We start from the raw sequence: 15106 nt of genomic DNA, 5'->3' as shown, positions 1-15106 counted from the left end.
TCAATTTATAAAAATGTTATTTTATTTTCATTGTGATCATAATTGAATAGAAGCGTGCTCATTTTTATTTTTTACATATATTTTAGCATATTTATGTTTAAATACAGAAAATTTATATCTTTCTGAATGGAAAGAAACGTTTTGTGTTATTGCAATTTATCCAACATTACCAATGAAATATGAAAGAGATAGTGACTACTATTACCGGTACATTTGTATAAGTTAAAGTGAGAAGGGAATTAAGCGTCCCGTTATTGACGAATGTTTACGAACCTTACCGAACACGACGCCATATTGTAATGTCAGGTTAGGTGAAGGTGGTGAAAGCACTTGCCTTTTATTTACTAAAGTTGTTAAAATAAACGTTTACAATATATTGTGAATTGCTAAAAAAAATAAGGTATGTAATAAACATTATAGCATGCGCATCATTACACTTTATACTTAACTAAAATCAAATAATCCGTTCAAAGAGTTTCTGAATTCTGATATTTCTCGGGTGTGGTATTTAGTTCATCTGAAATAGGTACATTGTTTATTTTGTTTTAATTAAAGGATATTTATTGATTGTGTATAAAAATGTGTAGATGGAAGTGTTTATGTGTTTTAAAAAATCTGTTTCAAAATTTATGAATTGTTTTTAAATCAATAGCCACGGCTGCGTCGTGAACGATCGTTCATAGTTTATTTTTTGTAGGCGCAGGGTGCACCGTTGCATCCGCTAAACCATGAGTTATCAGATACCATCGTCACAGAGCAGAACAAGTAAGTATTTATTGAATTATTAACTTAAAAAATATGTATATATTGACCAGAAACATGCAAAACATGATTTTGCGGTTGTTGTGACTCATTGTTAAGATATTACCTACTGCAAGTAAGGCTCTTAAGATAGGATTATAAGCCATATTATGTATTGGCTTTTAAAATTAACACTATCTGTTCTTTTTTTATATGTTAAAGAAATATAATCTTTGATAAAATTTTATACTTTATATTTGTTTACATTTTGAACAAATATGGTATTGTAATAAACACATTTTTCAGTGTCTCACAGTAATTATGGTGGTTCTGATGTGCCAATGGCTCCCAGCAAGGAACAGCAGACTCTCATGTGGCAGCAGAATTCATACTTGGTGGATTCTGGCATCAACTCTGGAGCAGCTACTCAGGTATGAATCACATACATTACTCTTTCTATTTTACTTATGTTAGGTAAAATTGCATAAGTCAAAAACCTTTAATAAAATCTAGTAAAAGTTTGTAATGTAAGGTTAAGTTAATAAGAGAAGAATAATGCCAAAATGTGTTGGAGGATACTCATATAACAAAATATCATCATAATAGCAATTTCCTCATAACTTTAGGTTTCTCATAAATAAAGCACTTGAAAATGTTTGTATATGAATATGTGAATTATGTTTGACATGTTCTATTCACTCGACCATCAGAAAGTTTTTATAATTTGATAAAGCGTTTAGGATGTCTCACCATAATTTGAAAACTAACAGTCATCATATTTTAATGTATATGAAAGTATAAATTGCATTAATACTAGCATTACAAGAATGTGAAGTGTTGTTTGTTGGAGACATAGTTATGCACTTTAATTATTAATAAATTATCATAGAATATCTTATAATTATATTGGCCTTGTTTGACATTTAATTTTAAATTTAAATACTAATAATGCAGATAGATAATTTCTATAAGCAATGTTTTAATACTATTCAAAAGGAAGTGAAAGTTTTTAGCATAACTAATAATGGGCCATAACATAACATAGTATGAAACAAAATTGATTCCCGCTGTCTGTCTGTCCATATGTATGCTTAAATCATCATAAAATTATGCAACAGATTTTGATACAGTTTTTTATATAGATGTAGTGATGATTCAAGAGAATGGTTTTTATGTATTAAATATAATAATATAGTAGCAAAACTAATAATTTTTGAGGTTTCTCATGATGGTATAAATGAACATTTATTTTTGCAAATACTGAGATAGAATAAAAAACGGTGCTGCAGTAAAGTAGCCCTAAAAAACAGCCTACAAAAAATTATCCATTTATATCCATTTATGTCAATCTCTTAGGGATAACGCACAATAAATTTTTTTTTAAAATCTAAAACAGCGTTAATCCTCATCCGAGAATGTGGCCTAAAGCAGTATGTAATTTGAATGAATATTTTCGAAGATATTACAAATTTAAAAACATTTTGTATAATATTTCGTATTCAGCATTGCACCCAACCAAGGCCAGGGTCAGTCAGTAATAAATATAAAAGAAATTTAAATTGATACAAATTTTGTAGAATGTGTTTAGTATTTTGTTGTACAAGATGAATATAGTAGATTTTTAAATATATTATGTAAATTACAGGTGCCATCACTCACTGGCAAAGAAGATGATGAAATGGAGGGCGATCAACTCATGTTTGATCTGGACCAAGGCTTTGCTCAAGGGTTCACCCAAGAGCAGGTTGATGGTATGTAGATTGATATATTTTTATATCCAATTCAAAATGTCCTTAAGTCATATTATGTCAACAATATTATTATGTGTGTGTATTTTATTGTAATTATTCTTCCTTAGACATGAACCAGCAGCTGTCTCAGACCCGTTCACAACGTGTTCGTGCTGCTATGTTTCCTGAAACACTGGAAGAGGGTATTGAGATACCATCTACTCAACTGGACCCTGCTCAACCAACTGCAGTCCAGCGATTATCTGAACCATCTCAGATGCTGAAACATGCTGTTGTCAATCTCATCAACTACCAAGATGATGCCGATTTGGCTACCAGGTAACAAACCTATCAACAGAAAATAAAAATTACTTAAAACTTTAATTGGCACTTATTATTAAAGACATAATTTGAATTATACAAAAATATGGTAAATTTTATAATCAAAAATTCAATTTAATAAATTTTATTTCCGTTTAATCAGGGCCATTCCAGAATTAATAAAACTCTTGAATGATGAAGATCAAGTTGTAGTATCTCAAGCTGCAATGATGGTTCACCAGTTGTCAAAGAAAGAGGCATCTCGTCATGCTATTATGAACTCACCACAAATGGTTGCTGCTTTAGTTAGAGCAATCTCTAACAGCAATGATCTAGAGACTACTAAGGGTGCTGTCGGAACCTTGCACAACTTGTCTCACCATAGACAAGGTTTACTTGCCATCTTCAAGAGTGGAGGAATTCCTGCATTGGTAAAACTTCTGAGCTCTCCAGTGGAGTCAGTTCTGTTCTATGCTATCACCACCCTCCATAATCTACTTTTACATCAAGATGGATCTAAGATGGCAGTACGTCTTGCTGGGGGCCTTCAAAAGATGGTAGCATTATTGCAAAGAAATAATGTGAAATTCCTAGCAATTGTCACAGATTGTCTGCAGATTCTGGCTTATGGAAATCAAGAATCAAAGCTAATTATTCTTGCCTCTCAAGGACCTATTGAATTAGTACGCATTATGCGTTCTTATGACTATGAGAAGTTGCTGTGGACTACATCGAGAGTTCTTAAGGCAAGTAATTGAGTATAAATTAAAATATATATCACAAATATATAAATTGTGGTTCACAATGTTTTAATACATAATCTTTATCAGGTTCTGTCAGTGTGCTCCAGCAACAAGCCAGCAATTGTTGAAGCTGGTGGTATGCAAGCTCTTGCCATGCATCTGGGTAATCCCAGTGGCCGTTTAGTACAAAACTGCCTTTGGACTTTGAGGAATCTTTCCGATGCTGCTACTAAGGTTAGAGATACATACATTATAGCTTAAAAAAAAACTTGATTATATTGTTTGTCATATTATTATATAACATACTATATATGTTAATTGTTGTGTTAGTAATGTAATTGTTTTTACAGGTCGAAGGATTGGAAGCTCTTCTTCAGAGCTTGGTGCAAGTACTTGCTTCGACTGATGTTAACATAGTTACTTGTGCAGCTGGCATACTCTCAAACTTGACTTGTAACAATCAAAGGAATAAGGTATAATTTTTTTTTTAATAGCCAAATTACATCTTGAAATATTTCCAAATTCATTCAACTATGTTATATCGAAGTGCACTTTCACTATGTTTCTTCAATAACTCATCCTCACGTGCCTTATGATGAAGTGCCGGTGTTCAATATATATTTTATTGATCTCACCTCTGGAACCGAACTTGTGGCTTAGAGCGTACAAACAACTATAGATTATGCATTGATTTAACTCATTACTATTTCTAGGTGACAGTTTGCCAGGCGGGCGGAGTGGATGCGCTCGTACGCACGGTGGTATCCGCTGGGGACAGGGAGGAAATCACTGAACCAGCTGTTTGCGCTCTCCGACACCTCACATCGCGTCACGTCGAGAGTGAGATGGCTCAAAATGCAGTTAGACTTCACTATGGACTACCGGTGAGTAATACATTCATTTAGAAAGCATTGTTAAAACCTTTCATAAATAAATAAATTAATTAATTATTTAAAAGGTACATCAACATCACACATATTCAGCACTTATAAATAACAGATAAATCAAAAAAAAATTAGAACCTGATATGAGTGACAATTACAGATGTACACAAAATTCACACAAAGAAAAAAATAAAACTTGTTGTCTACATGTTGAATTTAAGTAAGAATTAAAAAATATATTAAAGAAAAATCACAAGACCTAATATACAAAACTAATGTATAAAACCACAAATGAAAAATAAAACAATTATATCTTAGTAAACAGTACATTGATAAAATGTGACTACAGACGAAATTTTTTATTGATAGATTTTATTCTTAAATGATTGGATTTTAATCAATGCCAAATTATGTATTTTAACAGTAATAGTATGTCATGTCATATTCCTCCATTACTAGTTGAATAAAACAATAAAACAACACCTTTCACATGCAGATTTTCTCACGTTTTCTTACTGCCATGTTCGAAATTGATTTTTAAAAACTGGGTCTTGATGTAGTACTTATGGGTCATTTGTTGTTTCGAAAATTAAATATGAAATTGCTGTCGAAACGCTTGGCCCTTGGAGTAGTGGTGCAAAAAGCTTCATCAAAAGTATAACACCTCGCCTCATTGCCTCCACTGGTGACAGGGGGGCTGGTTCGTTTTTCGCCCAGATGATCGGAATTGCGATTCAACGGGGAAATGCTGCTAGCATTCTTGCCACCATTCCACGCGGTCAAGATTTATACAGTAACTAGTTATAATTCATATTTGTATATATATATATATTTAAGCATTTAATGTTGTTAATTCTTATGTTAATAAAGTTTTTAAATATGAAATTATCGTCTCTCGCCCAGGTGATAGTGAAGCTGCTGCAGCCGCCTTCGCGCTGGCCGCTGGTGAAAGCGGTGGTGGGGCTGGTGCGCAACTTGGCGCTGTGCCCCGCGAACCACGCGCCGCTGCGCGAGCACGGCGCCGTGCACCACCTCGTAAGGCTGCTGCTGCGCGCCTTCAACGACACGCAGCGGGTGAGTCCACACCTCCGCGACGGCCCACTCACGAGTGTAACTACAGGCACGAGGGACATAACTGTATACATTTTAAGAAATGTTAATCAGTTGGCGGTAGGGCTTTGTGCTAGCAAGTCTGGGTAGGTACCACCCACTCATCAGTTATTCTACCGCCAAATAACAGTACTCAGTATTGTTGTGTTCCGGTTCGAAGGGTGAGTGAGCCAGTGTAACTATAGGCACAAGGAGCATAGCATCTTAGTTCCCAAGGTTAGTGGCGCAGTGACGATGTAAGGAATAGTTAATATTTCTCACAGCGTCATTGTCTATGGGTTATGGTGACCACTTACCACCAGGTGGCCCATATGCTCGTCGGCCAACCTATACCAAAAAAAAAAAAAACTATAACTGTTTATTCAGTTATTTAGCTCATACTCTCGATGCTACATTGTGTGTTCATTTAGAAAATTATATTTAAATTGTACGTCAATGAACATTTCTCATAGTAAAGTAACAGCCTGTAAATTTCCCACTGCTGACATAAGGCCTCCTCTTCCATTAAGGAGAGAGATTGGAACATATTCCACCACGCTGTTCCAATGCGGGTTGGTGGAATGCACATGTGTCAGAATTTCAATGAAATTAGACACATGCAGGTTTCCTCACGATGTTTTCCTTCACCGCCGAGCACGAGATGATTTAAAAACACAATTAAGCACATATATATAGTGGTGCTTGCCTGGGTTTGAACCCGCAATCATCGGTTAAGATGCACGCGTTCTAACCACTGGGCCATCTCAGCTACGATGTAAGGAATAGTTAATATTTCTCACAGCGTCATTGTCTATGGGTGATGGTGACCACTTACCACCAGGTGGCCCATATGCTCGTCCGCCAACCTATACCATAAAAAAAGAAAAAAAAAACTATAACTGTTTATTCAGTTATTTAGCTCATACTCTCGATGCTACATTGTGTGTTCATTTAGAAAGTTATATTTAAATTGTACGTCAATTAACATGTCTCATAGTACGAAGAAGGTTTGAGATGATGAGACGCCTGTATGTGGTGTGTGTGTGCAGCAGCGCGGCGGCGCGGCGGGCGGCGGCGCGGGCGGCGCGTACGCGGACGGCGTGCGCATGGAGGAGATCGTTGAGGGCGCGGTGGGCGCGCTTCACATCCTGGCGCGCGAGGGACTCAACCGCACGCTCATCCGCCAGCAGAACGTCATCCCGATCTTCGTGCAGCTGCTCTTCAACGAGATCGAGAACATACAGGTTTTTTTTTTTTTTATTATTATTATTCTTTATTGCACAGATCAAAGATGTACAAAGGGCGGACTTAACGCTATTACAGCATTTTCTGCCAGCCAACCCAGAATAGTGCAGGAGAGTTTGTCTTGTTCTATCGTCTAGTTACTATATCTACACTACTAGCTGACTGTGTTCTACGATTACAGTCGATTTCAAATTATAGTTGTATATTACTCGTAATACTAATAAAGGAATCGTAATAATGTAATATGCGTACTGTTAGCATAAGTACTTGTTGTTTATGGCTACTATATTTAATTCCGTTTTTTTCTTAATTTTTATGAAATGTAAAGTAAAAGTAAAGTACAGCCTGTAAATTTCTTACTGCTGGGCTAATGGCCTCCTCTCCCACTAAGGAGAGGGCTTAGAACATATTCCACCACCCTGTTCAAATGCAGGTTGGTGGAATGCACATGTGGCAGAATTTCCATGAAATTAGACACATACAGGTTTCCTCACGATGTATTCCTCGACCGCCGAGCACGAGATGAATTATAAACACAAATTAAGCACATACATATAGTGGTGCTTGCCTGGGTTTGAACCCGAAATGATTAGTAAAGATGCATGTGTTCTACCACTGGGCCATCTCGGCTGTATGAATGAATGTATATTTGTGTATGAATGTACACAATCTTTATATAAATTATATAAACACATAGAAATGAATATATGTTTTTCTCATTAAACTAATGTTTTATTGTCATGTTATTTGTAATTTTTTTGTAACCAATTTTTATAACAATATTTTATACTATATATCAACGACGATTGATTAAATGAATATACCCTTTTGTTATACAGCGTGTAGCAGCTGGGGTCCTCTGCGAACTGGCTGCAGACAAAGAAGGCGCTGAAATGATAGAAGCCGAAGGCGCTACGGCTCCACTAACCGAATTACTTCATTCGCGTAACGAAGGTAAGCTTATTTATTATTTTGGGAATAGTACAAACAAATATAATATTTACTAAAATTTCGAAGAGGTAATACTTGTTTGAAATAATAAAAAAATGTAAACATGTTTTCATGAAAATGTAAGCATTAACAGAATAAAAAAATAAAGAATTTGGAACATGCATCCTAAGATTTGGAAAGTTAAAAATAATGTTGTCTTAAATTTTCACGATTATTACACATTTAAATAAAACTAGTTATAACGGATTTGAATCGCGTATATTAATTATTTTTGACATCCCGACGTTTCGAGCACTTTACAGCGTTCGTTATCACGGGTCAGTCTACCCGTGAATCAAATCCGTTATAACTAGTTTTATTTAAAAGTTAAAAATAGACGAAACTTCACTTATTTCAGCATACCGAATTATTAACTATGTGTAGTTATAATTTAACGGAAATTATCTTCAAATGTTAATACATTAATGAAATGATTTTCCAGGTGTAGCAACATACGCCGCCGCGGTACTGTTCCGCATGTCTGAAGATAAGCCTCACGACTACAAGAAGAGACTCTCTATGGAGTTAACTAATTCCCTGTTCCGTGACGACCATCAGATGTGGCCCAATGATCTCACCATGCAACCCGATTTGCAAGTAAGTCTATCTAACGACTGATAAGAAAAATATATAAAGATTATGTTGAATATTAAAATAAATTCTTCGCCTAAAAATAGTTTATTTGGTACTAAATTTCAGCCACAAAGATCTCATGTTTTATTTGATGTGATTGTATTTATAACATTTTCTTTTTTTTTTTTTTGCATCTGTGGTTTAAATGTGAATCGATGTAAATTTAATTGCTTCACATGTGATAAATTATTTTGCCTTTATTTAAATTTCGAACCTTGCAATTTTTATCATCTGTCTTTTTTTTAAATATTTTCGTCTGCTTTACAAGTTTTATTTTATTTCGACGTTTGATACTAAGTACCGTTGCTAGGATATGCTCGGGCCCGAGCAAGGCTATGAGGGCCTGTACGGGACGCGGCCCTCCTTCCACCAGCAAGGTAAGGATCTGATGAGTGTCACACAATGTTTGGTAAACTAACCCGACCAGATGTAGAATGTATTTGACATGTGTAACAGAATTAAAGTAACTCCAGAGAGTTATGATTTTCATCATCTTTATCTAAAAAATATTATTTTTTTAATTTTCTGTACTAATATTTTAAATTATAAGTTAGTAAGATTGCCTCTTGATTTGTTTGAACATAGTAATGTAAAAATCTCTAGGTTAAGAAATATTGCATAATATATCGTCAGAGCAGTATCAACTGCCGAAGTCAAAATTAATTACTTTTAATTACAAACTGGATCTGCGTAGAATAATGATCTCTTAAATGTCAGACTGTTATCGTCAATTATGTATTGATGACTGCACTTTGTAATGCTAATTATAATATATTTCGTGGTTTCGAAATTACTAATGATATTGTATGTGTATACATGACATATTTTTAACAATTTTTTGGGCTGTAATGAAATTGTCTTGTACTTTAAAAATAAAATGCATGTTATTTTTAATTAAAATATTGATTGCCTTACTTAAATAGTACATATAGAGTATACTCAAATTCGATTTTAAATTTTTATTCATATTGCATTCATAGCCGTTATAATAATAAAATTGCTGGTGACTTGGTAATTTAAAAAAAATATTTTACTGAGGTTTTATACATATTTTTTTTTACTATAAAAATAAAAACTTAATTCTGTTACACGTGTCGTTAATAATTTAGTTGCTAACATTAGTTTATAATTTCTTAAACATTTTCTCCATTGTAAAGTATGTAAGCACCATGTTGATGTATGTTTTTCTTATCGTAAGAATGTCGTAAGTTTTTCTGTATAAATATATGTTTTCTCTCTTCTTTACACGCAGCTTAATCCGGGACCTATTTATCACTAAACACAGGTGATGGGAATATCATTATTATTTTTGTTATGTGTTTTTTTGTTTTCGTTCAATATATTTATGTATGTTTATTTATTCATAACAAACAACATTTAATAATCTTTTAATTGTTTATTTGTTGTGAGTTTTTGCTTTTATTGCTGTATGTATAATTAACTTTTGTTTTGTTTACACTAAACTAACCTTTATTGTGGTTTTAATAAGTTCGTATTTTAGTTGAAAAAATGTTTTTTTAAGTTGATGGTAAGTTGAGGTTACGATTAATTAAAACTCCATATTTAAAAATAGTATTCGTTATAAGAGCTGTATTATGTAGTCATCATTGTTTCAATTCACTACTTGACTAAAACCAGATACATAATTTGGATCACAGCAAACAAAGCAACGCAATGTGGATTATTAAAGTTATATAATACAGTTTTACAATGATCGTAAGAAATCGTACTTATTAGGCTTCTATATTGCAATGAGATGCAGTCTTATATGCCTATGTAATACATATATATTGAATATTTATGTATGAAATATTAGTTTCCTCTCGTAACTTTGAACTAGGAGGGAGGGAGAAGGGAGGTGCGACGTGCATTTCGGATTATTAATCTATCTCTGTACCAAATTTTAATATCCGTTCAGTCGCCTGAACCGATCAGACATTTAAAATATTAGTAACAAATGCTGTGGTTTTTGTAGCTTAATTTGCTAAATTTCATGTGAATGGTAATGAGTTAGCTTAAAATTGCATAATAAAGTGATAGTATAGCTTATTTGTTTCCTCTTGTATCACGTTAAAATATTACGTTAGGGTACAATGTTTGCTTATCAATAAATATAAATCAGAATAAATTTATATAATCAGAGTATTCATTGGGATATTACACATTCCAAGTTGGTACATAGGTTCGGTTTGGTTGGTAGGCAGGTAGCAGGGTTATTGTCAAACCTGTTTTATAAATATTTAATAATAAGGAATTTTGACAATAATCTCGATTAAAAAAAATAAACGTCCTGCCTTGAAGCTTGTTTAAACCAATCGTCAAGATTATCGTTTGAAAGGTACATAAGTTAATAATTATTATGTACGTAGAGATGAGTCTAAGTAATATGGTTCTTACAAACTCTACTGCAAATAATGCATATATATGTTTATATAGATGTGTATATGTGACTAAGCTCACAAAATATACTAAAATACATTATTATATTATAATATTTCGGATCAAATTTTACATAAAGATTGTAGGGACATAGTTAATTATATAGTTCAATTATCTATAGTGACGTCATTAGTTTCTTACTGGCTGGTTGTCTGACTAATACCGCTTGTGCAATTTTAAACGTCGAGTCAAAACTAGACCAATCATTGACTCATTCAATTAAATTGGCAAAACTAAATTCATCCAAATGTAGCTCAATGTGTTCACTGATGTTAATTATTAAATGAAATTGGTTTGTAATGGTATATGATATTCAGACGACTTTAGTTTTTACAAATTTAATATTGCTGATTATCCTAAGATAGTTATTAAATATCGTTCAGGCATAACCGTGCTGATATGACCATATGTATAAATACAGGTGTTGGGCGTTAGGAAATTAGGCATGAAAAAGTAACCTTCGTCGGAGTTTCAGCTTTGTACAAAATTTTAACAAATTCAATTCAGTGGCTTGGTCGTGAAAGAGCAATACACAAAGAGTTGTAATAGCATTTAATATATTATATATATATCTGTTTCCAGGCTACGATCAAATACCGATAGACTCAATGCAGGGCCTCGAGATAGGCAGCGGGTTCGGTATGGATATGGACATCGGCGAGGCGGACGGCGCCGGCGCCGCCTCCGACATCGCCTTCCCCGAGCCGCCGCACGACAATAACAACGTGGCCGCCTGGTACGACACCGACCTGTAGGCAACCTGACACATACCCCCCCCCCTCCCCACTGACGGTAGAGACACATTATTCACCACAACAATGGACTTTTGATAACGCAAGTCGTGAAATGACTTGCTTGAAATTATATATCTCTTCTAATACAACGCTAAACAACGTGGCCGCCTGGTACGACACCGACCTGTAGGCGAGCATGAGGGTAGAGACACATTATTCACCACAACAATGGACTTTTGGTAACGCATTTCACAACAAACAACAACAACAGCCTGTAAATTCACACTGCTGGGCTAAATGCCTCCTCTCCCTTTGAGGAGAAGGTTTGGAACATACTCCACCACGCTGTTCCAATGCGGGTTGGTGGAATGCACATGTGGCAGAATTTCTATGAAATTTGTCACATGCAGGTTTCCTCACGATGTTTTCCTTCACCGCTGAGCACGAGATGAATTATAAAGACAAATTAAGCACATGAATCAGCGGTGCTCGCCTGGGTTAAGATGCACGCGTTCTAACCACTGGGCCATCTCAGCTCACGCATTTCACGACTTGCTTGAAATTGTATATCTCTTTCAATACTACGCTGGTTTAGTTACACTGGCTCACTGGTCTTTTCCATTGAGGATTAGGTGAGCCATATAACTAAAGACACAAGGGATATCATATAATCTTAGTTTCCAATAAATGCGATCTTACTTAATCAGAACAGATACCGAATTGATATAAGTCTAATGTTTAATGATAGTATGTCTCTATCTTTTACTGTTTGTTAAACTTTTTTTTTTATGACACATCATGTACAATCATTGTTACAAATAAGTTTAAGATCTTAATGCATTAACATCATACAGTTATCCAAAAAGGTTTCGTTGATGAAACGTAATGTAAACAATTTAATTCTGTGATAAATTAGATTCGGACATATCAATAAAGGCAGCTTTCAAGGACGTATGAATTTAATTTCATGTTTTATATAATATTCGATTGGAATGTTACACGTTAAATGTCAAAAATTACATGGGTGCTATGTTTGAGATATACAAGATGAGACGTGTTCGTTCGGGACACATACAAATTATAATGTCGCCCTGCATTGGTTATATCGAATTTTGTACGCGAACGTATGAAATGCGTGTAATCGGAAAATAGGGTATACTTTAATATTTAAGATATAAATAGGCTTTAAAAATAATATTTTCTAGCGTTGTTAAGTAATTTGATTTATCTAATACGTGCATTTAAGAAATTTGTAGTGCGATTTATACTTGTTATAATATTATTGGCTGAACGACATTTTTATTTTTTATTTTATTTAAATGACGCATAAGACTGTTTGATTGTGTAAGGGTTGTATTTTATATTCACGCTTGACTGCCATTTTGTTTTAATTTCGACATTTGAAATACGTGTACACTTAAACAATTTATAAGAGGCATATCACTTCAGAAATACTATTTAAAATCCACCTTAAGTTACCTTAGGTATTAGTCCTTAATTCGAATTCTATTACCTTATATAATTCATGGAAACTAAGAATTTAAAAAAAGGAATAAATGTTTGAGTGTACGCGTGTTGAATAGAATTAGAATTTTTTAATGTTTCATTAAAAGAAATAAATACGATTAACATTAGGAACCATGTATTCGAGAATGAGTTCTCTGTTAGAAGCTAATTAGAGATTGAACAATATAATTATAATGGAATAGAAAGTAGTTCGACATACATATAGTGCAGTGTTTTATGTCAGACAGTCATGAGACTCGTGGTGTATTAATGGGTACTTGATATCTGATGCTTTTGCAACTATTGAATAAATTGCATTGCATTGTATGTAATTTTTAGAGAGTCTAATTGAAATGTAGATTTAAAGCATTCGATGAAGATAAGATAGACGTTAATCTTTTATTAAATATTTAAAGATATTAATAACGTCTCTTAATTGTTATATTCCAAGTTGATTCATCAATATTTCAATGAGATTCTGCAATGAAAATTTCATTGATATGATATGACTGTGGGTAATAATAATTATGTCATTGTATGAAATTTTAGCTTTGAATTTAATAGTTGTAAAAATCAGATGTCAGGACCCAATTGAATATTCAGTAACAATTTGTTTGATGTTAAGGTGTGTGCACAATAAACCAATGATGATCAGTGCCAAAACAAAACGATTAATATTTATTTTACCTATGGTATAATGTTTTGTCATTTGAAATAAGCCTTAATTTGTATGGAAGAAGAATTTTTCCCATTTCGAATTTTGCACTTGCAACACTGTTCTGTATTTAAGGCTTAGTTCAAACGAAATTCGACTTTATTTCGTTATTGATTTACGTATGAGCATATTAAAGTGTATACCCACCTTAACAAAATCTAATGTTTTCTATCCTATAAGTTAATTATGATATTGAAATTTTTAGGAGATGCACACTAACGTAACGACATACACTTAGTAGAATTAGATTATTGTAACCGTCTAAATGTAAGATTTTAGTATTATTGTGTAATTCCTTTTAGGGTTCTCATATATAATTTTTCTATTTGATATTTTAAGTACCTTTACCAATGTTTTTATACTAATTCGACTATGAAGACATTGCTGAAGTTTGAGGTTTTGTGTCCATTTATCTATGGATAATAAAGTAAAATTAAAATGATGTTGCTATTTTATTTTCCTTGTGTATTTATTACCTTAAGACTACAAACATTTTGAAATGATTATTGATAATGGACGATCCATTAATATGGACTACGACTATTTATCAAACTAATGTATGACAAATAGTCGTAGTCCCTACTGGGGGCACCACTTTAAAAAATGTCTTTTAACTCTTTTAAAGGTGGTGTGAAGAGTGCACGTTTTATGATAAACATAAAAATTATAACTCTTAATCAAATTTCCTCGAAAACAGTTGTTTTCCGAGAAAAACTGATATAATCTTTTTGATTGGAAATTTTAGGAGCTACAAATTAGATACCTACATTTTTCCCTTATCACCGTTGACGAGATAATCGTGAAAATATTTTTTGCCGTGACCTTTGACCCTGGATAACTTTCTTATCAGCACATGGATCAATGGGGACTTTTGCGATTTTGTTAAGAACCACACAAAAGGACTCTGATATCAATTCGAAGGTTCATCCAAACTCAAATTTCTCCTAATTTTTCCGAAGTCGTTCTTTATTTTGTTTTTATTACTAGACTTGAAACGAAATAAGCACATGAAAATTCAGCGGTGATTGAACTCGGGATCATCGGTTAATATTCATGTCTTTGGGAAATTCAAAATACTGAAAAAACATTAACACCGGTTCAGAAAAGACTTAAAAATAACTTACTTTAGAAAAACCGGCGAAAAAAAGTATATTTTTTGGTCAATATGTGATTTGTTAGATTTATGCAATATCAAAAACAAATATCCGTGAGGATCGCCTCACTCCCCAAAAATATCGATTTTTATTCCCAAATTGTATAACTTTCGCACACATGCGTTCCTAAATATTGGTAGGCTTACGAAACGAACATTTCGAAAATGTTCAGCCATTTTTAG

At 33.5% G+C, this 15106-nt stretch overlaps 1 protein-coding gene across 3 annotated transcripts; it reads left to right on the top strand.

Annotated features, from left to right (window-relative positions):
• The first annotated feature begins 249 nt into the window (after positions 1-249).
• LOC124533384 (armadillo segment polarity protein) lies at positions 250-11580 on the top strand. 3 transcript variants are annotated; one of them, XM_047108615.1, is made up of 16 exons: positions 250-400; positions 698-765; positions 1048-1172; positions 2387-2492; positions 2600-2810; positions 2956-3538; positions 3623-3769; positions 3886-4008; positions 4249-4419; positions 5323-5493; positions 6558-6752; positions 7593-7707; positions 8186-8340; positions 8687-8753; positions 9629-9661; positions 11398-11565. In XM_047108615.1, exons 2-15 carry the CDS (start codon positions 729-731, stop codon positions 9631-9633), a joined length of 2211 nt encoding a protein of 736 aa, XP_046964571.1. In that variant the 5' UTR covers positions 250-400; positions 698-728; the 3' UTR covers positions 9634-9661; positions 11398-11565. The 3 variants fall into 3 exon arrangements, with proteins under 3 accessions (XP_046964571.1, XP_046964569.1, XP_046964570.1); XM_047108613.1 differs by lacking the exon at positions 9629-9661 and having other exon boundaries at positions 11398-11580; XM_047108614.1 differs by lacking the exon at positions 9629-9661 and having other exon boundaries at positions 6561-6752; positions 11398-11573.
• Positions 11581-15106: the final 3526 nt, after the last annotated feature.

The sequence above is a fragment of the Vanessa cardui genome, chromosome 11 (assembly GCF_905220365.1).
Source record: "Vanessa cardui chromosome 11, ilVanCard2.1, whole genome shotgun sequence".
NCBI lineage: Eukaryota > Metazoa > Arthropoda > Insecta > Lepidoptera > Nymphalidae > Vanessa > Vanessa cardui.
The sequence above is the reverse complement of the archived record's forward strand: the minus strand, read 5'-3'. Positions and strand labels throughout refer to the sequence as shown.